General features: G+C 45.9%; 1 protein-coding gene across 3 annotated transcripts in view; it reads right to left on the minus strand.

Annotated features, from left to right (window-relative positions):
- The window catches only part of tinagl1 (tubulointerstitial nephritis antigen-like 1), a 266,899-nt gene that overhangs the window by 165,850 nt on the left and 73,442 nt on the right, over nt 1-27,607 (minus strand). For all 3 annotated transcript variants that reach the window (XM_068011091.1, XM_068011092.1, XM_068011093.1), the window contains 3 exons: nt 17,694-17,783; nt 15,670-15,784; nt 5,936-6,059 (listed from right to left, as the gene is read on the minus strand). In XM_068011091.1, the coding sequence (XP_067867192.1) occupies nt 5,936-6,059; nt 15,670-15,784; nt 17,694-17,783 (329 nt within the window). The remainder of the gene's footprint in view (nt 1-5,935; nt 6,060-15,669; nt 15,785-17,693; nt 17,784-27,607) is intronic.

Genomic DNA, 27,607 nt, shown 5'->3' on the forward strand with positions numbered 1-27,607 from the left:
TATGCTGAGCAGGGAGATTCCACGGTAGTTGTTGCAGTCACCGCGGTCACCTTTGTTTTTATAGAGGGTGATGATGTTGGCATCGCGCATGTCCTGGGGTACTGCTCCCTCGTCCCAGCACAGGCATAGCAGTTCATGTAGTGCTGAGAGTATAGCAGGCTTGGCACTCTTGATTATTTCAGAGGTAATGCTGTCCTTCCCAGGGGCTTTTCCGTTGGCTAGAGAATCAATGGCATCACTGAGTTCCGATTTGGTTGGCTGTATGTCCAGCTCATCCATGACTGGTAGAGGCTGGGCTGCATTGAGGGCAGTCTCAGTGACAGCATTCTCCCTGGAGTACAGTTCTAGGTAGTGCTCAACCCAGCGGTCCATCTGTTTGCGTTGGTCAGTGATTATGTCTCCCGATTTAGATTTGAGGGGGGCGATCTTCTTGATGGTTGGCCCAAGAGCTCTCTTCATGCCATCATACATTCCTCTGATGTTTCCGGTGTCTGAGGCCAGCTGAATATGACTGCATAGGTGTTGCCAGTAGTCGTTTGCGCAACGCCTGGCTGTTCTTTGTGCAGTACTTCTGGCTGCTTTAAGTGCTGCGGATGTTAAATCGCTGGGGGCTTTCTTGTAGTTCAACAGTGCAATGCGCTTAGCGGCTAGGACAGGTTCCAGCTCTTCATTATGAGATTGAAACCAGTCTGCATTTCTCTTCGCACTTTTGCCGTAGGTGGTCAAAGCTGACTCATAGATGGCGTCTCTGATGTGGGCCCACTTGGTCTCAGCATCCCCTGTGGGAGTGTTTTGAAGGGCTGTTACAAGTGAATTTGAAAATTTTTGTAACAGCTGTGGGTGAGAAATTCTGCTCGTGTTGCTGCGCGGGTGGCCCTTCTGCTTGGAATGATGCAACTTCTTTGGTCTGAGTCTAACCTTGCTGCACACCAGGGAGTGGTCGGTGTCGCAGTCCGCACTGTGGAAGCTGCGTGTGATTTGAACACTGTTTAAGGCGGCTCGCCTTGTGACAATGAGGTCTAGCTGGTGCCAACGACGTGATCTTGGGTGCCTCCATGAAACCTGGTGACAGGGTTTAGTGTGAAAGAATGAGTTGGTGATGCAGAGGTTATGATAGGTACACAACTCAAGCAGTCTCTGCCCGTTCTCATTCATCCTTCCAACGCCATAGCGCCCAAGGCAGGAGGGCCATGAGTCATGGTCGGCCCCAACCCTGGCATTAAAGTCCCCCAGCAGGAATAGGTGTTCGGTGTTGGGGATGCTGCTAATGATGTTATGGAGTTGTTCATAGAATTGGTCTTTAGCTTCAGGTGGGGAGCAGAGTGTTGGAGCATAGATGCTGAGTAGGTGTACTGGACCAGAGGTGGTGAGCAGTCGGATGGACAGTATGCGTTCCGAGCCATTTGAGGGAGGCTTATTCATGCTGAGCAAGGAGTTTCTGATGGCGAAGACCACTCCATGCTGTCTTGGTTCTTCAGGATCCCTGCCCTGCCAGAAGAAGGTGTAGTCTTGCTCTGCTAGAGAGCCACTCGCGGGGAGGCGAGTCTCCTGAAGTGCTGCAATGTCCACATTGAATCTACTGAGCTCGTTGTTAATGATGGCGGTCTTCCGAGAATCGTTGATTTGTGTAAGGTCTTCCGACAGGCCAGGACACATAGTTCTGACGTTCCAGCTTGCAAAGCGAAGGGCTGGTACCTTCTTTCCTTTTTTCATGTTGTTTGGTGCGGTGTATCAGTCCACCTTTCGGGCAATGACCCTGAGCTCCAAGCACCCATTGAAGCAGGCAGACTGTGGCGGGACAGAACCTTATTGACCGGGGGCTGCCCGGTTTGAGGCGGGTGGTAGCTGTCCAGTGAGATGCAATGACCTCTCCCACCGACAAAGGCAACCCGTGGCGCCCAGTTTCTACGCCAATTTATCTGGACTTATAACCCGTAACTGCTGCCTTCCGTGTTGTTTTAGTCGCTGTGAGGCAACTATGTAGTGACCTCTCCATGGCGCATGCCTGGGCAAATTTATGGAGGTTGAGAGTTGCCCAGTCGTCAAAACCCCCCTCTCGGCCTTTCTGGTGGGGTCCAAAGGAGTGCAGGACACGACGTTTGGCACCAGTATGGCTGCAGGAACTGCCAGAAACATGCCAAAGGTGACACATGACCGCCTACGGGGTTCCGCTCCGGATTTTCTGTTAGGGTTTACTCTCTTAGCCTTGGTCTCTCCCGAGACGCCCACAAGGCAGTGGGGTTGTTGGGGCCCCTACACAGGTGTAGGATGGTGCCGGTGGGAGGAGGGGATGCAAGGGGGAGGGGTAGAAGGAGGGGGTAGGGGGGGGGTGCAGGGGAAAGGGGTGAAGATGGTGCGAGGGGGGGCGGGCTGGGAAGGGGTTGTGAGGGGGTGAGCTGAGAGGGTGGAGCAGGGAAGGGGACGGGGGTCGGAGGGGGTGGAAGGGGGGTAAAGGGGTGGGGGGGGAAGCTGGTGCAGGTAATAAGCCATTTCCTCAGTGCCCACCATCGACGTCTGGAAAGCTCGTTAAATCAGTTCATTTTAGCCCTATCTAAAGGCTAACAGTTAGTTTAGTGTATGTTACCTGGGCCCACTGCCCTCCCCCAGCCACACCTGCTCTTTGTTTTCTCAATGAAATTGATCCGGATGAAACTGACGAGCACAGCTGCCGATACTTCAATCTCCGATCCTGCTGTCTTCACAGTCTAGAGTGTCTGCGGTTCCGGCGTGCGGTAAGTCCATTGAGGTGAAGAAGGAGCTGCGGGACCCGAGAGAAGTCCTGAGAAAAGGTGCCCCGAACACCCAAAAAATCCACGAACAGCCCCCCCCGGCCGCAACTTCAAAGCGCCCGCGGGAGATGGCTCGGAGAGCATCTGCAGCGCACTGTCGGCAATGCTGCATGCCTTTATTTAAACCACTGCAAAAAAACCCTCAGCAAATGTAATCACCTCTAAGTCTGCCAAATGATGCTTCACCTCCCGAAGGACGTGGATGAGCTTTCCGGACGTCCGCACTGTAACACTCTGATATACCCCACACTCCTTACAGTAACAAACTGGTATACTCCACACTCCTTACAGTAACAAACTGGTATACTCCACACTCCTCACAGTAACAAACTGGTATACCCCACACTCCGAACAGTACACTCTGATATACCCCACACTCCTTACAGTAACAAACTGATATACCCCACACCCGTCACAGTAACACTCTGATATACCCCACACTCCTCACAGTAACAAACTGGTATACCCCACACCCCTCACAGTAACACTCTGAAATACCCCACACTCCTTACAGTAACAAACTGATATACCCCACACCCCTCACAGTAACACTCTGAAATACCCCACACTCCTTACAGTAACAAACTGGTATACTCCACACTCCTTACAGTAACAAACTGGTATACTCCACACTCCTCACAGTAACAAACTGGTATACCCCACACTCCGAACAGTAACACTCTGATATACCCCACACTCCACACAGTAACACTCTGATATACCCCACACTCCTCACAGTAACAAACTGGTATACCCAACACCCCTCGCAGTAACACTCTGATATACCCCACACTCCTTACAGTAACAAACTGATATACCCCACACTCCTCACAGTAACAAACTGGTATACCCCACAACCCTCACAGTAACACTCTGATATACCCCACACTCCTCACAGTAACAAACTGATATACCCCATACTCCGAACAGTAACACTCTGATATACCCCACACTCCTCACAGTAACAAACTGGTATACCCCACAACCCTCACAGTAACACTCTGATATACCCCACACTCCTCACAGTAACAAACTGGTATACCCCACAACCCTCACAGTAACACTCTGATATACCCCACACTCCTCACAGTAACAAACTGATATACCCCACACTCCGAACAGTAACACTCTGATATACCCCACACTCCTCACTGTAACACTCTGATATACCCCACAGCCCTCACAGTAACACTCTGATATACCCCACACTCCTCACAGTAACAAACTGGTATACCCCACACTCCTCACTGTAACACTCTGATATACCCCACACTCCTTACAGTAACAAACTGATATACCCCACACTCCTCACAGTAACACTCTGATATACCCCACACTCCTCACAGTAACAAACTGGTATACCCCACACTCCTCACAGTAACAAACTGGTATACCCCACACTCCTCACTGTAACACTCTGATATACCCCACACTCCTCACAGTAACAAACTGATATACCCCACACCCCTCACTCACTGTAACAAACTGATATATCCCACAATCCTCACTGTAACACTCTGATATACCCCATACCCCTCACTGTAACACTCTGATATACCCCACACTCCTCACTGTAACACTCTGATATACCTCACACTCCACACTGTAACACTCTGAGATACCCCACACTCCTCACTGAAACACTCTGATATACCCCACACCCCTCTCTGTAACACTCTCTGATATACCCCACACCCCTCACTGTAACACTCTCTGAAATACTCCACACTCCTCACAGTAACAAACTGATATCTCCCACACCCCTCACTGTTACACTCTGATATACCCCACACTCCACACTGTAACACTCTCTGATATACCCCACACTCCTCACTGTAACACTCTGATATACCCCACACCGCTCACTGTAACACTCTGATATACCTCATACTCCTCACTGTAACACTCTGATATACCCCACACTCCTCACTGTAACACTCTGATATACCCCACACCCCTCACTGTAACACTCTGATATACCTCATACTCCTCACTGTAACACTCTGATATACCCCACACTCCGAACTGTAACACTCTGATATACCCCACACCCCTCACTGTAACACTCTGATATACCCCACACTCCTCACTGTAACACTCTGATATACCCCACACTCCTCACTGTAACACTCTGATGTACCCCACACCCCTCACTGTAACACTCTCTGATATACCCCACACCCCTCATTGTAACACTCTGATATACCTCACACTCCTCACTGTAACACTCTGATATACCCCACACCCCTCACTGCAACACTCTGATATACCTCACACTCCTCACTGTCACACTCTGATATACCTCACACTCCACACTGTAACACTCTGATATACCTCACACTCCTCACTGTAACACTCTGATATACCCCACACCCCTCACTGGAACACTCTGATATACCCCACACTCCTCACTGTAACACTCTGATATACCGCACACCCCTCTCTGTAACACTCTCTGATGTACCCCACACCCCTCACTGTAACACTTTGATATACACCACACCCCTCTCTGTAACACTCTCTGATATACCCCACACTCCTCACTGTAACACTCTGATATACCCCACACCCCTCTCTGTAACGCTCTCTGATATACCCCACACTCCTCGCTCAATGTAACACTCTGATATACCTCACACTCTTCACTGTCACACTCTGATATACCCCATACCCCTCACTGTAACACTCTGATATACCCCACACTCCTCACTGTAACACTCTGATATACCCCACACCCCTCTCTGTAACACTCTCTGATATACCCCACACTCCTCGCTCAATGTAACACTCTGATATACCCCACACCCCTCACTGTAACACTCTGATATACCCCACACTCCTCACTGTAACACTCTGATATACCCCACACCCCTCACTGTAACACTCTGATATACCCCACACCCCTCACTGTAACACTCTGATATACCCCACACTCCTCACTGTAACACTCTGATATACCCCACACTCCTCACTGTAGTACTCTAATATACCCCACACCCCTCACTGTAACACTCTGATATACCCCACACTCCTCACTGTAACACTCTGATATACCCCACACTCCTCACTGTAACACTCTGATATACCCCACACCCCTCTCTGTAACAGTCTTAGACACTCCATTCCCCTCACTGTGCAGCTGTTACCTGCTGTGGAAAAGGCCCATGATGCTGCACAGTTGCCCTGGTCCATCGGATCATGGATCATTCCTGGCCATTTATCTGCTGCATTGAAATATCTGGGCAGGAGTTCATTGCTGTCCACCTTCATCTGAAACAAGAAGGAAACCGACGATGAACCTAGAGCTCGCGGGCACAGAGCAGCTCACTGCCCTGATTTACAGGCATCAAAAACATTTACTACAGAGAGTAGCTACGACTCTCCTTAACTTCTTTTTATTTGGGTGTGGGCATTGCTGGCAGGGTCAGCATTTATTGCCCGTTGCCAACTATCCTTGAGAATATGGTGATGAGCCACTTTCTTGAACTGCTGCAGTCCACGTGGCGAAAGTAGACCCACAGTGCTGTTAGGGAGGGAGCCTAGGATTTTGACTCAGAGACAGTAAAGGAACATCATTATAGTTCTATGTTAGGATTGTGTGAGACTTGGAGTGGAACTTGCAGGTGATGGCGTTCCATCTGTCTGCGGCCCTTGTTCTTTTAGGTGGTAGATGTCATGTGTTTGGAGGGTGCTGTTGAAGGAGCCTTGATGAGCTGAAGTGCAACATGTAGATGGCACACATTGCTGACACTGTGCACCAGTGGTGGAAGGAGTAAATGTTTAAGGCGGTGGATGGGGTGCCGATCAAGCAAGCTGCTTTGTCCTGGATGGTGTTGAGCTTCTTGAGTGTTGTTGGAGCTGCACTCATCCAGAAAAGTGGGGAAAGAAAGGGAAGGGAAGAAAGGATGAGGGGTGGCAGTATTGATTAATGACAATATTACAGTGCTGGAGAGAGAGGATGTCCTAGACAGGTTAAGGACAGAATCTATGTGGTGAGAGTCAAGGAACAATAGAGATGCATTACACTACTAGGTATATTCTGTAGGTCACCAACTAGCGGGAAATATAAATTTGCAAGGAAATTACAGAGAGGTGCAAGAATTATAGAGTAGTAAAATGGGGGGACTTTAATTATCCTAATATTGACTGGGATAGTAATAGTGTAAAGGACAGAGAGGGGGAAGAGTTTCTGAAGTGTGTACAGGAGAATTTCCTGCATCAGAATGTTTCCATTCCAAGGCGGTAGGAGGCAATGCTGGATTTGGTTCGAGGGAATGAGCTAAATCAAGTGGATCAAGTGTCAGTCGGGGAACATTTAGGGGACAGTGATCAGAGTATCATAAGGTTCAGGTTAGCTAAGGAATGAACAAGAAGCAATCCAGAGTGAAAATAATTAAAAGAGGGGGGCTAATTTCAATGGGGTGAGAATGGACCTGGCCCAGGTAAATTGGAATAAAGGATTGGCAGGCAAAACTGTAACAGAACAATGGACTGTCTTTAAAGTGGAGAAGTTCGGGTACAGGCAAGGTACATTCCCACAAGGGAGAAAGGTCAATCAAACAAAGCCAGAGCTCCCTGGATGACGAAAGAGATAGAGAGTAAGATGAAGCAGAAAATGGGTGTGTATGACAGATGACAGGTTGACAATACAAATTAGAACCAGGCTTAATATAGAAAGTTCAAAGGAGAAGTGAAAAAAGAAATAAGAGCAGCCAGGGGAGGTGGTGGAAGCAGATACGATAGCGACGTTTAAGAGACATCTTGACAAATACATGAATAGGATGGGAATAGAGGGATATGGGCCCCGGAAGTGCAGAAGGTGTTAGTTTCGGCAGGCATCAAGATCGGTGCAGGCTTGGAGGGCCTAATGGCCTGTTCCTGTGCTGTACTGTTCGTTGTTCTTTGTTCAAAGAGTGAGTACAAGAAGACACTGGCAGCAAACATAAAAGGGAATCTGAAAGTCTTCTTTAGGCATATAAATAGTTAAAGGTAGGGCTGATTAGGGACTGAAAAGGGGATTTACACATAGAGGTGGAGGGCATGGCTGAGGTATTAAACGAGGTCTTTGCATCTGTCTTTACTAAGAAGATGCTGCCAAAATCGTAGTGAAAGAGGAGGTAGTTGAGACACTAGATGGTGTAAAAATTGCTCAAAGAGGAGGTATTGGAAAGACTGGCTGTATTTCAATTTGATGGGTTCCCTGGACCTGATCAAATGCATCCAAGGATACTGAGGGAAGGGTGGAAATTGCAGAGTCACTGGGCATAATCTTCAAATCCTCCTTAGATACACTGGTGGTGCCAGAGGACTGGCAAATTGCAAATGTTACACCCTCATTCAAAAAAGGATGTAAGGATAAACCCAGCAACTACAGGGCAGTCAGTTTAACCTCGGTGGTGGAAAAGCTTTCAGAAACAATTATCCGAGACAAAATTAACAGGAACTTGGACAAATCGGGATTAATTAGTCAGCATGGATTTGTTAAGGGAAAATCATGTTTAACTAATCTGATTGAGTTTTTCAATGAAGAGGTAGCAGAGAGGGTTGATGAGGGTAATGCAGTTGATGTGTTGTACATGGATTTCCAAAGGCATTTGATAAATGCTTGTCATCAAAGTTGAGACCATGGTATAAGAAGGACAGTGGATACAAAGTTGGCTGAGTGACAGGAAACAGAGAGCAGTGGTGAAGGGGTTTTGTTTCGGAATGGCGGTTGGGATATAGTGGTGTTCCCAAGGGTTTGCCATCAGGACCACTGCTTTTCATAATATATATTAATGACACAGACCTGGGTGTCCAGGGCAGTATTTCAAAATTTGCAGATGGCAGAACTTCAAGAGGACACTGACAGGCTGATGGAATGCTCGAACATCTGGCAGATGAAATTTAATGCAGAGAAGTGGGAAATTATACACTTTAGCAAGAAGAACAAGGAAAAGCAATATCAAATAAAGGATACAATTCTAAAGGGGCTGCAGGGGCAGAGGGACCTGGGGGTATATGTACACAAATCATTGAAGGTGGCAGGGGAGGTTGAGAAAGCTGTTAAAAAGGCATACAGAGATCCTGGGCTTTATAAATAGAGGCATAGAGTACAAAAAGCAAGGAAGTTTTGGTGAACCTTTATAAAACACTGGTTCGGCCTCAACTGGAGTATTGTGTCCAGTTCTGAGCACCATACTTTAGGATGTGAAGGCTTTAGAGACGGTGCAGAAAAGATTTACAAGAATGGTTCCGGGGATGAGAGACTTCAGTTACGAGGATAAATTTGTGAAACTGAGGCTGTTGTCTTCAAAGAGAAGGTTAAGATGAGATTTGATAGACATGTTCAATGTCATGAGGGGTCTCGACAGAGTAGATATGAACATACGAATTAGGAGCAGGAGTAGGCCACTCGACCCCTCAAGCCTGCTCCGCCATTCAACAAGATCATGGCTGATCTGATTGTAACCTCAACTCCACATTCCCGCCTACCCCCAATAATCTTTCACTCCCCTTGCTTATCAAGAATACTATCTACCTCTGCCTTAAAAATATTCAAAGACTCTGCTTCCACTGACTTTTGAGGATGAGAGTTTCAAAGACTCACGACCCTCTGAGAGAAAAAATTCTCACCTCCGTCTTAAATGGACGACCCCTTATTTTCAAACAGTGACCCCTAGTTCTAGTTTCGCTCGCAAGAGAAAACGTCCTTTCCAAATCCACCTGTCAAGACTCCTCAGAATCTTATATGTTTCAATCTGGTCACCCCTCACTCTTCTAAACTCCACTGGATACAAGTCTAGCCTTTCCAACCTTTCCTCATAAGACAACCCGCCCATTCCAGGTATTAGTCTAGTGAACCTTCTAGATAGGAAGAAGCTGTTTCCATTGGTGGAAGAAATAAAAACCAGAGGACACTGATTTAAAGATTGGCAAAAGAACTATAGGTGACATGAAGATTTTATTTTTACACAGCGAGTGGTTAATATCTCAACTGCGCCGCCTGAGAGTGCGGTGGAGGCAGATTTAATCGTGGCTTTCAAAATGGAATTGGAGAAGCACCTGAAGGATGCTGCAGGGTTATGGGGAGATTGTCATAGAGTCATTTAAGGCATAGAAGGAGGCCATTCGGCCCATCAAGTCCATGCTGGCCCTCCACAGAGCTATCCAGCCAGTCCCACTCCCCGGCTCGATCCCCTTAGCCCTGCAAGTCTATTTCTCTCAGGTGGCCATCTAACTTCCTCTTGAAGTCATTGATTGTCTCCACTTCCACCACCCTTGTGGGCAGCGAGTTCCAGGTCATTACCAGCCGCTGCGTAAAAAAGTTCTTCCTCATATTCCCCCTGCATCTTTTGCACAAAACTTTCATTCTGTGTCCCCTAGTCCTTGTACCATTTGTTAATGGGAACAGCTTTTTTCTTGTCCATTCTATCTAAACCTGTCATAATCTGTACACTTCTATTAAATCACTCACCTTTGTTTTAAGAAGAACAAAGCATTGCTATTCCAACCTAACCTTGAAACTAAAATCGTCTATCTGTGGAACCATTCTAGTAAATCTCCTCTGTACCCTGTCAAGGACCCTCACATCCTTCCTAAAGTTGGTGGCCAGAACTGGACGCAATACTCTAGTTGGGGCCTAACCAGAGCTTGATAAAGGGTCAGCATAACTTCCCTGCTTTTTCACTCAATGCCCAAGATCCCATACGCTTTACTAAAAACTCTCTCTCAATATGTCCTGCCACCTTCAAAGATCAATGCACATGCACCCCTGGATCCCTTTGTTACTGTGCACTCTTTAGAACTGTGCCATTTAGCATATATTGCCTCTCCCTATTTCTTCTGCCAAAATGCATCACCTCACACTTGGTGCAGAAGTGGGACTTGCTGAGTAGCTCTTACAGAGAACCAGCATGGACACAGCAGGCTGAATGGCCTCCTTCTGCACTGGAACCATCCTATGATCGTATTCTATCAGACACCCGACTTGTGCCTTGTAGATGGCGGACTGGCTTCGGGGAAACTTTTTCATTCATTCATGGGATGTGGGCATCGCTGGCTAGGACAGCATTTATTGTCCATCCATAATTGCCCTGAGAAGGTGGTGGTGAGCCGCCTTCTTGAATCGCTGTCGTCCATGTGGGGTAGGTACACCCACAATGCTGTTAGGAAGGGAGTTCCAGGATTTTGACCCAGTGACAGTGAAGGAACAGCGATATAGTTCCAAGTCAGGATGGTGTGTGACTTGGAGGGGAACTTGCAGGTGGTGGTGTTCCCATGTATTTGCTGCCCTTGTCCTTCTAGGTGGTAGAGGTCATGGTGTTTGGAAGGTGTTGTCGAAGGAGCCTTGGTGCATTGCTGCAGTGCATCTTGTAGATGGTACACACTGCTGCTACTGTGCGTCGGCGGTGGAGGGAGTGAATGTTTGTGGATGGGATGCCAATCAAGGGGGCTGCTTTGTCCTGGATGGTATTGAGCTTCTGGAGTGTTGTTGGAGCCACACCCATCCAGGCAAGTGGAGAGTATTCCATGACACTCCTGACTTGTGCCTTGTAGATGGTGGACAGGCTTTGGGGAGTTAAGGGGAGATGGTTAGATTCTCTCTTGTTGGAGATGGTCATTGCCTGGCACTTGTGTGGCGCGAATGTTACTTGCCACTTATCAGCCCAAGCCTGGATATTGTCCATGTCTTGCTGCATTTTTACACAGACTGCTTCAGTATCTGAGGAGTCGCAAATGGTGCTGAACATTGTGCAATCATCAGCGAATATTCCCACTTCTTATAATTGAAGGAAGGTCAGTGATGAAGCAGCTGAAGATGGTTGGGTCTAGGACATTACCCTGAGGAACTCCTGCAGTGATGTCCTGGAGTTGAGATGCTTGACCTCCAACAATCAGAACTACCTTTCTTTGTGCTAGGTATGATTCTAACCAGCGGAGAGTTTTCCCCCTGATTCTCATTGACTTCAGTTTTGCTAGGGCTCCTTAATGCCATACTCGGTCAAATGCTGCATTGATATCAAAGGCAGTCACTCTCACCTTACCTCGGGAGTCAGGAGGTGAGCTACTCACTGCAGAATCCCCAGCTTCTGAACTGCTCTTATAGTCACAGTATTTATGAGTCTATGGTGCAGGGCTCTGTAAGCAGTAGAAGAGGAGTTGGGAATCTCCCTATGTCTGTTTCAGATCCACAGCAGTGTGCACCAAAGGGCATGAGAGTTTGGTATTTTCTGATAAACATAATTAGTTTTCTCTTTTAAACATCATCATCTGTCTCCCCATAGATCTTTTCAGTAATTACCTCTCCTTCCCCCAGCCCTCAACCAATCACTATGATTGAGATGAGAGCACCCTGGAATGGACACTTTCTGATTGACCACCGCCCCCCACCCCACCCCACTTGGTTTTCGTTCTCGTTCTGCAGTCCTGCCTCTCCCTCAACTATCGATATTGGTATGATCCACTCCTCATCTCTTGATTGTGTGTCAATCCAGTCAAATTTAGGGCCATGGATTTCAGCAGCTATGTGGCTGCTCATGCATTAATGCCAGTGTCAGCCGTGGCTCAGTGCATAGTACGCTTGCTTTAAATCAGCATGTTGCAGGTTTAAGCACCATTCTAGAGACTTGAGTGCTTAATCTAGGACAATACTCCCGCTGCAGTACTGAGAGAGTGACACACATTTAAGGATGGTCCCCAAAACCCTGCATAAGCAGCTCAAGCATATCTAGAGATGGTCCCTAAATCCGATGGACACAGTAATGCTATCTTTCAGATGAGACATTAAACTGAAACCCTGTCTGCCTTTTTAGGTGGCTATGAAAGATTGCTTGGTATAATTTGAAGAAAAGCAGGCAAATTCTCCTTGGTGTCCTTATCAAAATAGTTATCATTCGACCAACACCTAAAACAGATTATGTGGTCATTATCTCATTGTTGTTTATGGGATCTTGCTGTGTGCAAATTGACTGCTGTGTTCCCTACACTGCAACACTGCAAAAGTACTTCATTGGCTGTAATTTTTTTGGGGATGGCTTGAGATTGCGAAGGTGCTATATAAATGCAAGTTCTTCCTTTCTTAAATGACAATGTAATAACAGAAAGATCAGTCTGCCTTTTGCCGTTTGGTTTTCAATTGTGAAAACCTCCCTCCAAATTAGACTGTCCAGTTCAAAACTAAAAGGACAACCAGCCTGGATAGAACAAGATATTTTCTACCTCAACCGTACCAAAACTGGTTTCTGTTTTGTAAATAAACAAGTCAGGGAAACATGAAATTGAGAACAAAGACTAGGAAATTTCAGGAATGTGCACTACTGAGTCCATCGGATTCAGGGACCATCTCTAGATATGCTTGAGCTGATTATGCAGGGTTTTGGGGACCATCCTTAAATGTGTGTCATATATTTACCAGGGTTCAGGGATGATCCTTAAATGTGCATTACCTGATTACACAGGCTTTAGGTACCATCCCTGATCAGCCTGATCATCACACTATAGGAAGAATGTGAGGGTCCTTGAGAGGGTGGAGAGGTGATTTACCAGAATGGTTCCATGGATGAGAGAATTTAGCTACAAGGTTATGTTGGAGAAGCTGGGCTTGTTCTCCTTGGAACAAAGGATGTTGAGGGTAGATTTGATAAGAGTTGTACAAAATTATGACAGGTTTAGATAAGGTAGACAAAGAAAAGCTGTTCCCATTCATTGATGGTACAAGAACTAGGGGACACAGATTCAAGATTTTTGGCCAGAAGAACGGGGGATGTGAGGAAGATCTTTTTTGCGCCGTGAGTGTTAATGATCTGGAACTCACTGTCTACGAAGGTGGTGGAAGGGGTGACGATCAATGATTTGGAAAGGAAATTAGATAGCCACTGGAGGGAAATAAATTTGCAGGGCTTTGGGGATTGAGCAGGGGAATGGGACTGACTGAATAACTCTAAAGAGAGCCAGCAGGGACTCAATGGGCCAAATGCCCTCTTTTTGCCATAATGGCTCTGACTCCCACTCTGACCTCTGCCATCAGCCTCCTACACTGTTCCAATGAAGCTCAACGTAAGCTCGAGGAACAGCACCTCATTTTTCAGTCAGGCACTTTACAGCTTTCCGGACTCAACACTGAGTTCAACAATTTCAGATTATAACCACTGCTCCCATTTTTTTTTCGACAACAGCTGTTGGTGATGATCTTGCATGTTCCCATTTCTACCTCATCTAGGCCCATCTTCTGTTTCTTTACTTGTCCCCTTACCATTTCTTTTTGGCTTTCACCATTATCTCTTTTGTCACTGAATCCCTCCTGTCTTCCACCCTGTCACAGGGTTTCCCTTTCTGCTCATTGTTCTCCACTTTCCCTGTCCCTGTACTTGCTTAAAGTCTGTTACACCTCTAACTTTTTCCAGTTGTGATGAAAGGCCACAGACCTGAAACATTGTGCTGGATTTTACCTTAAGCTGATGGGAATTCACCACCGATGTAAAAGTCGGTGGCGAACCTGCTTCCGCCTAGCCCGTGGATCCATCCCGCATTTTACGGGTCCCCGGGCTTTAACTGTCCCGAGGCGGGACTTCCACCCGCTTGAGGGAGGAAGTCCCGCCTCAATGAGCTCCGGCCAACCAGCAGGCCAGCAGCTCATAGTCCCAGCAGCGCCACCGGGAGCGGTGGCCACTACTGGGACTGCAGCCCAGCCCATGTCATGGAGCCAGGAGTCCAGTAAGTTTGGCATCCCTCACCAGCGAGATCGGTGCCTCCCTGGTGAGGTTGGAATGGTCATTTGAGGAAGGGGGGACGTCTTGGGTCCCAGGGCTGGATTGGGAGGCGGAGGTGGCCCTCAATCGGGCACCCTGTGCCCGACTGCCATGGCCCCCCCACCGGCGCACGGAAAGGCCGGCAGCTATCGCTGGGCGGCCTTTCATGTTCCCCACGCACCCGGTTGCCATGGGTAAAATACCCGTGGAGGACGGCGAGGGCCCTTAAATGGCCAATAAGTGCCCAGTTACCCCCCCACCGACCGACTGCTGTAAAGTTGACCGGAGGCGGAAGCATGGCAGGTAGGTCTGCGAGAGCTTCCCGCTCAATATTATGCTGCCCCCACGTCACTATCCGATCCGCTGGGGTGGCGTAAAATTCAGCCCGTTAACTCTGTTTCTCTCTTCACAGATGCTGTCCGACCTGCTGAGTATTTCCAACATTTTCCATTTTAATTATTGAGAAACAAGGCCTGCTATAGGCCGGCCAAGGACAGCCTGGCATGAGTTTCTCAATAGCACTTCAATCAGGTGGAAGGAAGTGCTTCCTGACATCACTCCTGAATGGCCCAATGGTAATGCTCCCTTGTTTAGGACCCCCCCCAGCAGAGGAAATAGTTTTCCCTTATAAACCCTATCAATTCCTTTATCATTTTAAACACCTCAAACAGATCACCCTTTAATCTTTTGTACTCAAAGGAGTACAAGCCTAGTCTATGCAACCTGTCCTCAGCATTTTAACTCTTTAAACCTCAAATTCAATCAGATAAATCTGTGTGAACTGAGTGAATTCCTTCAAAGCAAATACATTCCTCCTGAGCTGCTTAGAAGGAGCAATGGTCCTCCTGGCCCCACCAAAATGTAGATCCCCCCCCCAACCCCACAATCCCCCTCACCTTTCGGTGCTACCTTCTAGCTCATGGAGATACCCAAGTCCAGCTTCACCCATTGAGTGAGCTGCCCGATAGTGAGTGTTAAACAACTTGCTGACTGTATTCTGATCAGGCCTCCAGCTGACACCATGGTGCAAGTCCCAGGGACACATGGCTGAGTCCACACCAGTTCTAGGCACATGTTTAAAACCTCCTCCACATGTGCTACCATCTCTACACGGCATCGCTCCGTGTATGTCGAGAGGCAGGCGGGCTTACATTGAGTTCATTCATGTTCATCACTGTGGTTGAGGGTCGCCTGGTACCCAGCCGGTAACGGATGCCTTCATCCAGAGTCAATCCCCAGAACTGGCTGTAGTTTGAAGCCCTCCATCTGCCCAGAGAGAAAGACAAAGTTAAAAGCATCAGGCTTAGAACATGCACCTTATTGAGAAAGCCAGGTCCAGTGAACCCACATGCCCAGTGCTTGGGAGGAGTGTGACTCGGAGCGAGACCAACTCTGTTGCACTAATTCTCTGTACCACACCTCCTGAATTGAGAATCTACTGGGAGCTCAGGATACCTGAATGTACCCCGTAGAGAAGAAAACCACCATGGCTGGAAACATGGATACGCTGCTAGCTACACATCCATCCCAGGAGATATCGGATAAACTGTCGGTTACACATCCTGCCCCTACTTCCTTTCCATCATTCCGCTATTGTCAGCCACCGCTGAACACTGAAATTACCCCTGAAAGAGCAAACACATTAAATCAACGTGTGCTCATTGGATGACACCAAACTTGGGTTTTAAATCATGGGAGACTTGTAATCCGTGTGTGAGTAACAACTTAATAATACTCTGTACGTGAGTAACACTGCAGGCCAGTACTAACTCGGCATAGGGATTGATCCTTGTGTCAGAATGGGTTGGCAAAAAAACCCACCTGATAATTGGCCTCCATTGACATCAGAGCAGTGAGCCAGAGATACCTGCTGGGCATTGCCAGGCAGCTTTCTGCTGAAAGCATCTGACATTTCAGGCTGTAGCAGTGGCCCACAGGTAGGTCGAGGGAGGATGGGAGTGATCGGGAGGGATGGGTACTTGGTGGGGGAGGGTACAAACCTGGACCGTGGCTGACCAGGAGAGGGTTCAATCAGGACTGGGGTGTGCAAATTGGTGGCCGTCAGCGGTGGAGCTGGGAAGAGCACTTACCCTTGTGGTGTCGGCCTGCAGCTGTCCCATTATGGGCCACTGGTTAAGCCGCATGTACACCTGGTTTTGCTGAATGGAGCCAGTCTGGTCCCTGTTATGTTCAGGGCAGCCCTTTTTTCCACAGGTCCTATACACCTCAACATTTGCCTCCAACAATATGTCAATTGGCTTGTAATGAGAGTGCCTTTCATGCCTGCCTTATTGGAAGCATAAGTGCCCATCTGTGTCTAAAAGACAGGGACAATGACGCCACATGTTTAGGCCACTCTCTCATAATATGTTTGACCATCACAGCACACGCAACACTCAGTAACACCATCACAGCACGCGCAAACCTCAGGAATACCGTCACAGCACACGCACCCCTCAATAACACCGTCACAGCACACGCAGCCCTCAGCAACACCGTCACACAACATGCACCCCTCAGCAACACTGTCACTGCACACGCAAACCTCAGTAACACTGTCACTGCACACGCAAACCTCAGTCACACCGTCACAGCACACACACCCCTCAGCAACACCGTCACAGCACACGCACCCCTTTGCAACACCGTCACAGCACACACACCCCTCAGTAACACTGTCACAGCATACGCACACCTCAGTAACACTGTCACAGCATACGCACACCTCAGTAACACCGTCACAGCACACACACCCCTCAGTAACACTGTCACAGCATACGCACACCTCAGTAACACCGTCACAGCATACGCACACCTCAGTAACACTGTCACAGCACACGCATGCCTCAGCAACACTGTCACAGAACATGCACCCCTCAGTAACACCTTCAGAGCACACGTAAATCTCAGTAACACTGTCACAGAACACGCACCCCTCAGTAACACTGTCACAGCACATGTGTGATTAACATTGTCACAGCACATGCATATCAGTAACTCTGCTGCAGCACATGTGTGATTAACACTTTCAGCACTCATGTATGTGTGAGTGACATGGTCATAATGCAAATGCATGTGAGTGACATTGTTTTATAACAAGTGTGTGAGTAACATGGTTAAGCACACAATACGTGTGGGGTACGTTCAGATTTTGTTGTTGAAAAATGACACCTACCCATAATTCCCTTGGTTGATGTCGTGGATCATTTCCTGATTGATAAGACACACATGTTGCTCACAATCCCATTGGCCATTGCTGCAGGTGCTGGAAAATCACACACACAATTAAAGACATTATACAACCCAAAACAAGGCCAGAAAGCTATCAGAAATATTGCTCTTAAAATCAGCTGAATGAGAGAGCACCTCTCGACAATGACCCCAACACCAGTGGCCCCAAATCTAAAGAATAATTGAGCCAGAAATATGTGATCTGAGGTCATGTGGTGAGGAGACCTTTACGCAAATTTCCGAACTGAAGACCAAACTCTCTGGAATTGGAAAACGGTTTGACTGAGGAGAGGTTTTGCTGGTCAGAATCTGCCCTCCCTGATGTTTGTCTACACCAAGGACTGCATTCCCACTGAGTATCTGCAATCTCATTGATAAGGCAGCAACAGTCACAGCTCACAACCTCACTAATATTACAGCGAATCTCCAGTATGCTGCTTTTAGTAAGAATGACTACATGTCACTCAGATCCAGGCAGAGAGCCTCTAAGGACCAAATCCCGTCCCATTCACTCCCATTGTACAGAATCCTAATGGATTGAACTCTTTCCCATTCACCTCCAGGAGTTGATCAGCAGTGGGAGATATGGTGAAGGGAAGGGGGAGAGGGGTTAATCGGGATGGAGAGCAGGGGTGACCAGAAGGGAGAGATAAACTGAGTAATCTGTCACATGGACCATCTGCCAAAGAAAACCTTTCAAGATACAGGTGTCAATTTTGAGACATCAACTATATTCTTCCCAAGATACTCCCCGAATTGGTCAGCTATTACACATAATGACTGTGCATCCTCCATGCATCCAATGCTAACAGCAGTGAGAATTCCCAAGATAATTCCCATACAAAGGGCTCCCTCTGATGGGACATGACGACACCCCAGTTTCTGCAGCTGCCCAGAGGCACCATTGCATTTGAATTTCAGAGTCCAGCCAATGGAATTCAGTTTAACCATCGCAATGCATTGGCCCAGCTAAAAATCATTCAATGCTAATGAGGCGTGGTCGGACTTTGATAAATTTAGAAAAACGGATGGTTTTTCCATTGAAGGATATATTCTGGAGTTTAACCAACTATATGCAAGGTTGCAGCGATTCTCCTTGGAAATTCCTAGATCAGTACTTGCCTTCAAATTGTTGGATTGTGCTAGGATATTGAACATGGATAGGGTCCCAGTATTAACCGGAGTTAGATTCAAAGAAAAAGATAAGCTGTTTGATCAAATGTCTGAAAATTTTGGGGGGAAAACATTCCTTTCTGGCTGCTTTCATGGTGCAAATGGGCTCTTCAGTGGTGACTCCGAAGGTGGAGGATAGCTGATAGCAGCATTTCAAGGCCATTCAAATATGGGACCCAAACGTCCGTAGAAAGGAGAAACACACACAAAACAAATGCAGATAGAGACTCCTATGGCAGCTATAAGAGACGGCAGGAATTGGGTGATTATGGCAGAAGGATGAACCCCAGGAATAACCAAGGGGTGGTCAACAGGTGTTTCCGATGGGAAAGTATCACTATGTGTTGCATTGTCCAAAAAGGAATAACAGAGTTTTTGAGATAACACATGATGTGGAAGGTTCGGAAGGTGAGGATGACGATACTGATCAATGAGAAGGAATTATACTGATCACGAGAAGCTTCTGTCCGGTAATGTGTGTCCTAGTCGCAGATTCATTCAATTGCGCATTACTAGACAGTGGGTGTATGTCCACAGTATGTGGAGTGGACTGGTTAAGGTGTTACATGGACTCTTTAAGTAAGGAAGACTGAAATAAGGTCAAAGAATAGGACAGTTCCACCTGTTTTAAGTTTGGGGATGACAACACTTGGAAATCACTAAAAAGAGTGGTAATTCCGTGTAAAATAGCAGGGATAAACCATCTTATTAGTACAGATGTAGTATTCAGTGAAATAACTTTGCTGTTAAGTAAACCATCTATGAAAAAGGCTCAGATGAAATTAGATATGGAACATGATAAGGCAATTGTCTTTGGGAAATCTGTAGCTTTGCGGTTTAAACAGTCAGGACATTATTGCATTCCTTTAGCGAGACTTAACATCTCTAAGCAGGATGTTAAAGAAGTATTAACGGCATCTGGGGGTCGGGATTTAAAGGAGAAAAGGCAAATTATTTCAGAACTACATCAACAGTTTGCACATCCATCTTGTCATAGGTTGAAGATTCTGTTAAAAGATGCAGGGGTAATAGATGACGAATGCACTAAACTTATCGAAGATATCAGTGAAAAATGTGATCGCTGTAAAAAATACAGGAGGACATCAGCGTGGCCCATAGTGAGTCTCCCATGAACAAGGGACTTTAATGAAACTGCAGCGATGGAGTTGAAGGTATGGGATAAAGACAAAACATTTTTCTTCTACACTTTATAGATGTAGCGACTCAATTCAGTCTGTCAATGGTAATTTATAGTAAAGACAGAAAAGTAATAGTGGACAAGATAATGGAAAGGTGGACAGGAAGGCGACTGGGAGCACCGGCTAGGTTTCTAACTGACAATGGAGGAGAATTTACCAATGATGAGTTCAGGAATATGTGTGAAAATATGAATATTGTAGCAATGCACACAGCAGCAGAAAGTCCTTTTAGTCATGGGATTTGTGAGAGAAATCATGCCATGATTGATGAAATGCTCCGAAAAAAGTTTTAGCCGACCAGCCAAATTGTAAATTGATGACTGCTCTGGTGTGGGCAGTACATGTGAAAAACATGCTTCAAATGGTTGGGGGCTATTGCCCCTATCAATTAGTTTATGGCAGGAATCCGAAAATGTCTTCTGTAATGTGGGATCATCCCCCGGCTTTAGAGAGGACTACAATTAGTTCAATGTTTGCGGAACATTTGAATGCCATACACACAGGGAGAGCATTTACTAAGGCAGAAGTTTCAGAAAAGATCAGGAGAGCTTTGAGGTATCGGATCAGGCCATCAGAAAAGAATTATAATAGCGGGGACATGGTGTATTACAAAAGAGAAGGGCAGAAAGAATGGAGAGGCCCAGGAAAAGTTATGGGCACTGATGGCAAAATGATGATTTTGCAACATGGCAACCAAACCGTTAAGAGTACATTCCTCACGGCATATTGGCACTGATTATACATTGACGGAATCTGAACAAATGATAGAAACTGATGATGCAGCGTGTACTTCGCATGCACATATGTCGGACCTTTACGAGCAACAGATTGTGGCAGATAATGGGCTAACTGAGAGTGCACCAAGTGATAGTGAAGATCCAGATAACGCCATTTATCCCAAAGGTCAACTACCGAAAGTTAGGACTAGAGTGACATATAGACCAGAAGGGGCTAGTGAATGGAGGGAAGCAACCATCATAGGAAGGGCAGGAAAGGCCACAGGGAAATAGAAACATTTGCTGAATGTGCAAGACAAGGGACAGGATATCAGACCGATAGATTGGCCGAAGGAAGTGAAAATGTGGAAAACCAGAAAACGTAGTATAAGTGCAGACAGTGGGCCTGAAGATGATCATAGTCCAAGGAAAAGGTCACTACTTGTGAAAGGAAGCCTGGTCATAGGAGGGACAGGTTGAGTAGTAGCAGTCCAGAAAGGGATCGGAAATCTAGTAGGGGACATGGTTTCACTAGAGCAAGGAACAGAGAGCAGGCGAGGAGCGCCAGAAGAGGTAGGAGGCCTTATGATAGAGAAGCTCCAGTGGCTACTAACAAGTTAGATGGTAAGTTGGTAAAGGATGCAAAACAAAAAGAGCTTGACAATTGGAAAGAGTTTGGCATATACACAGAGGTGCCAGATAGAGGACAACCAGCATTATCCCATAGATGGATCTGTACAAAGAAATTACTCCCTGATGATACATGTAAAACTAAGGCCAGACTTGTAGCTCGGGGTTTTGAGGAGTGACTAGCTGACCAAGAAGTTAGAGTGGACTCCCCAACAGCAGGAAAAGCAAGTTTGAGGAATTTCCTAGCCTTTTTAGTGACACACTCATGAGAATGTAAGTCCATTGACATCAAAGCTGCATTTTTACAAGGGGAGAAATTTCAAAGGGAAGTACTTTTAAAGCCACCAAAAGAAGCTGGAGATATAGAGGGGAAATTATAGAAGCTAAACGAGTGGGTTTATGGGCTAAATGATGCATCCGGGGTGTGGTATTTTTCAGTTAAATCTGTCCTACTAAAAGCTGGTTGTATTCAGCTAAAAGCAGATCCAGCAATGTTTTATTGGTGCTATGAAGAAAAACTAGCAGGCATTTTTTGATGCATGTAGATGATTTTCTGTGGGAAGAACCTATGGCATTTGAGAAATTCATGGTAGATAAAGTTCTACAGGAATTTAAAATTGGAAGTGGAGCTTCTGGTGTTTTAAATATATAGGGTTGAATATTAGGCAAACTAAGTTAGGGGTAATCCTAAATCAACAGTCTTACCGAGAGAATACTAACAGGATCCCAATAAATCGGGCCAGATCCTCACAAAAGGAAGACTCAGCAACCAAGGAAGAAGTAGACCGGTTAAGGAGCTTAATTGGGCAGGTGAACTGTTTGTGCACACAAACTAGGCCGGATGCTTGCTATGATGTATTAGAATTGAGCACCATGCTGAAACATGCTACAGTTGGGGTAGGCAGTGGCGTAGTGGTATTGTCACTGGACTAGTAACCCAGAGACCCAGGGTATTGCTCTGGGGACATGGGTTCAAATCCCACCACAGCAGAGGTGGAATTTGAATTCAATTAATAAATCTGGAATTAAAAGCGAGTCTAATGATGGCCATGAAACCATTGTCGATTGTTGTAAAAACCCATCTGGTTCACTAATGTCCTTTAGGGAAGACAATCTGCTGTCCTTACCTGGTCTGGCCTACATGTGACTCCAGACCCACAGCAATGTGGTTAACTCTTACATGCCCTCTGAAATTGCTTAGCAAGCCACTCAGTTAGGACAATTAGGGATGGGCAATAAATGCTGGCCTGGCCAGCGATGCCCACATCCCATGAATGAATTTTTTAAAAAGACATTGAAGAAATTGAGTTTTGTTAAATGTACACTCATGTTTCCAGCCTTGGGTGACCCTGAAGAAATGAAATTGGTCATTTTTAGTGACACCTGACATGCTAATCTTCCCGATGGTTATTCGAGCGCAGCAGGCTTCATTATATTTTTGGTGGGAAGAAATGATAAATTTTGTTCATTAGCCTGGGAATCAAAGAAAATAAAGAGGATAGTTAAAAGTACCTTAGCTGCTGAGACACTTGCACTAATAGAAGCGATAGATATGCGTACTTATTTGAGTATTTTAAACAAACTTATTATATAAGGGGCAATCGGAGAAAAGTTTTCCTATAGAATGCTATATAGATAACCATTCTCTATATAGATAACCATTCTCTCTGGGACAATGTCCATTCGACAAAAAGTGTCACGGAAAAGAGGTTGAGGATTGATCTTGCGAGTGTAAAAGAAATGTTGGAACAAAACGAAATTTCCAAAATAAAACGGATTGACGTAAGTCATCAGTTGTTGGATTGTTTTACAATGAGAGGTGCTTGTTCAAAGAAATTGTTGGATGTCCTCGAAGAGGGCCATCTTGTGTTATGATGAGTTAGGAAAACGTGGAAATTTCTATGTTAAAATCACTTTGTAATCCTTTAAACAAGTTTTTTTTTGTTCAAAAATGGGGGAATATACAGTATGTTAATGGCTAGTGCTGTTGGGGGTTTATGGTAGAATAGTTATCTCCAGTTTCCCGGTCAATATTCAACCTTAATCATCATCACAAAAACAGATTATCTGGTCAGTGACACATTGCTGTTTGTGGGAGCTTGCTGTGCATCGATTGCCTGCAGCATTTCCTACATTATAACAGTGATTACACTTTGTTATAAAGTGCTTCTGTTTTTTTGTTAAATATATTTTTGAGGAATTCATAGTCAAACTGAGGAAAAGATGGACCAGTTATTTTCCCCAAGAAGGTCATCAAGAGGACTTGTTTGACAACATTTACTGGTTGTCACATGACTCAAGTTAAAAATAGAACAGCAATCCTGGTAATTGGGGAAGATGTGTACAGAGAAGTGACAGGTCAGAAGATGGACTTTCTGTTGCTCGTTGCACTTTTGAATTGTTTGGAGTGAAAATGAACTGCTTAAAAGGGTTTGCAGTTTAAAAAAAAACTGAAGGACAGATCCCCAGCTCAGCCCAGCCTGTGTGTCTGTGTGTGTGTGTGAGGGGCTAAGGTAAAAAAGGAACTTTAGTATTTCAATCTGTGTGTTAATGCTTTACTTCATTACTGGTTAAGACTTGTTTTATAATAAACTGATAATTTTGTTGTTTATTAAAGAAACCTGGTTAGTGTGTTTTATTCTGGGATAAAAATAGAGTATATGATTGACCGTATTGGTAAGTGGGAAAAAATGTAAATATATGTCGTGACCTGTGGAGAAGTGGAACTAGTGCACTCCACCCACCCTGGTCTTAAAAGCTTAAAAAGTACTTCATTGCTGTATTGTGTTTGAGACGTTCTGAGTTTGTGAAAGGCGCTACAGAAATGCAAATCTTTCATTCTTTCTTTCTCAGTACTAACAGAAAATTCAGCAGAGAGCAGGACAGAGAAGCTACATCAGTTACAATTACACTCAGACTTCCACATGCTGTGGATTTGTTCGCATACAGACACTGATTACAGTCCATTTCTGATTAACATCAATGGAACTAAAAGCATTTTTAAACGTTTAAACTCCTTTGCCTATTTACATTTCTCTTCGGCATTTGGTGTCCTTTAATTCTTTAGATGAAATCACTGAGTGAATGATTAAAGGCCCAGTTCCACAAAGCTGAGCAAATTGCCTCATTTATTGAGATCCCAATCCAGTAAGAATGTTTCTTAGCAGTCACGTCAGACAGTTATCGACAGTTCCGACAGTTCCAATGAAGGGTCACTGACCCGAAACGTTAACTCTGCTTCTCTTTTCACAGATGCTGCCAGACCTGCTGAGTGGTTCCAGCATATCTCGTTTTTATTTCAGATTTCCAGCATCCGCAGTATTTTGCTTTTATTTTAGTTATCGACAGTATACGTGAAACAAACTAACTTTAAATTCACTGTGATCTGTTCCTCAGGAACGTCAAACATTCAGAGAATCAGAGTGGGATCTTCAGCTTTCTGTGGGCCGGAGTGAGCAGAGCCACAAAGGATCAGCTAGGAGATTTAGGATGAGTGGGGTGTTGCTAGTCTAGTGTCCTTCCCTCTAACTGTTCCGCTTTCCCAAATATTCTACCTCACACTGGGATACAGATCCCACAGGTAATCCCTCACACTGGGATACAGATCCCACAGGTAATGCCTCACACCGGGATACAGATCCCACAGGTAATCCCTCACACAGGGATACAGATCCTACAGGTAATCCCTCACACCGGGATACAGATCCCACAGGTAATGCCTCACACAGGGATACAGATCCTACAGGTAATGCCTCACACAGGGATACAGATCCTACAGGTAATCCCTCACACCGGGATACAGATCCCACAGGTAATCCCTCACACCGGGATACAGATCCCACAGGTAATCCCTCACACCGGGATACAGATCCCACAGGTAATCCCTCACACTGGGATACAGATCCCACAGGTAATCCCTCACACCGGGATACAGATCCCACAGGTAATCCCTCACACCGGGATACAGATCCCACAGGTAATGCCTCACACAGGGATACAGATCCTACAGGTAATCCCTCACACCGGGATACAGATCCCACAGGTAATCCCTCACACTGGGATACAGATCCCACAGGTAATGCCTCACACAGGGATACAGATCCTACAGGTAATCCCTCACACCGGGATACAGATCCCACAGGTAATCCCTCACACTGGGATACAGATCCCACAGGTAATGCCTCACACAGGGATACAGATCCTACAGGTAATCCCTCACACCGGGATACAGATCCCACAGGTAATCCCTCACACTGGGATACAGATCCCACAGGTAATGCCTCACACTGGGATACAGATCCTACAGGTAATCCCTCACACTGGGATACAGATCCCACAGGTAATGCCTCACACTGGGATACAGATCCTACAGGTAATCCCTCACACCGGGATACAGATCCCACAGGTAATCCCTCACACTGGGATACAGATCCTACAGGTAATCCCTCACACCGGGATACAGATCCCACAGGTAATCCCTCACACTGGGATACAGATCCCACAGGTAATCCCTCACACCGGGATACAGATCCTACAGGTAATCCCTCACACTGGGATACAGATCCCACAGGTAATCCCTCACACTGGGATACAGATCCTACAGGTAATCCCTCACACCGGGATACAGATCCTACAGGTAATCCCTCACACCGGGATACAGATCCCACAGGTAATCCCTCACACCGGGATACAGATCCTACAGGTAATCCCTCACACCGGGATACAGATCCCACAGGTAATCCCTCACACCGGGATACAGATCCCACAGGTAATCCCTCACACCGGGATACAGATTCCACAGGTAATGTCTCACTCTGGTGTGTGATTTTTCAGTATGCTTAGGCTCTGTATCACATCATATGGGTCATTTTCCTAGTGAAGGAACCAGATGAAACTATAAACTGTACAGGGGTCACTTCTGAGCACGGTTGCCAGTTCCCCAGTGTCTACACAGTGCAAATTCACACCCAAACTGACCTCCTGTGGGGTCCATGCAAAACATACTATTTTACAAAATTCCTCCTAAGTTTTTGGACCACTCAATGGTGCAATTTTAAAGGGACATCCTTATTTTCTGGAATGATATCCAACCTGAGATTTTGTCCCAACTCTGGAATGAAACGGCCAACATGTAGCAGACAGAACAGTCTTCCCACTGGCCATCCCATTGGCCTCATATAATTTGGCAGACACCCCCCACCCGATCCATAGCCTGGAAATGTGGAAAACCAGATAAAACACAGGCCAATTTGGAGGTTAAAAAATTGGAATATTCATCACTGAGCCACTCAGATGTTTGAAACTAACCCAGGAGGTTACCTTGGTAACTATCGATGTTGCAGGATATTCAACTCTTGTACCAGGTGATCTCTGCCAGCCAGAAACAGGTCCAGCTCTCACTGGTATGAATTCAGTGAACCAATGCTCAATGAAGGAGGCAGCAGTCTGTTCTACAGGTCCACTATTCTCTGGAAAATTAAGAACTGCCCTCTCCCCTCGCTCTGTCCTTACAAAACCTATATTTCGTAAATTACAACAGTGACTACACTTCAGAAGTACCTAATTGGCTGTAAAGTACTTTGGGGCATCCTGAGCTCATGACAGGTGCTATATAAATGCAAGTCTTTCAATTCCTTCTTTTTATGAGTATGATCTCTGTCCTCCTTAACATGTTCAGTTGAAATAATTGGTCTACCAAATCACCCCTAAGTCTACCCTTCTCTAAAGTATACAATCTAGCACATCTATGGAACGATCTGAGTAACTATAAGTGTGTTAAACTGGGAATTAATCTTGTGACCACCATTTCCAAAGCCTCTATATCACTTACAATGTGAGGAGACCATAACAAGACACATTATTCTAACTGAGGCCGAATCAAGGTCTTCCACAAGATGTCTTGCCTGGACTCTCAGTGAATTGTCCTGTGAATATGCCCTAGAACCTGACCGTTTTAGTTACAGCCTCAATGTTTTGGTCAGTTCCAAAAAAGCAAATGATTCCTTCAAAAGAATTAATGAACGAGTAGAACTCCACCACTTTGTGAGCAGTTGCTATCTACAAATCTACAGCTCGTGGAATAATATCTGCTCAGAGCTCCCTTTATCAGTACGTGTTGCATTCTTTTTCAGGATATGAGT

Source organism: Heterodontus francisci, chromosome 31, assembly GCF_036365525.1.
Source record: "Heterodontus francisci isolate sHetFra1 chromosome 31, sHetFra1.hap1, whole genome shotgun sequence".
Classification (NCBI taxonomy): domain Eukaryota; kingdom Metazoa; phylum Chordata; class Chondrichthyes; order Heterodontiformes; family Heterodontidae; genus Heterodontus; species Heterodontus francisci.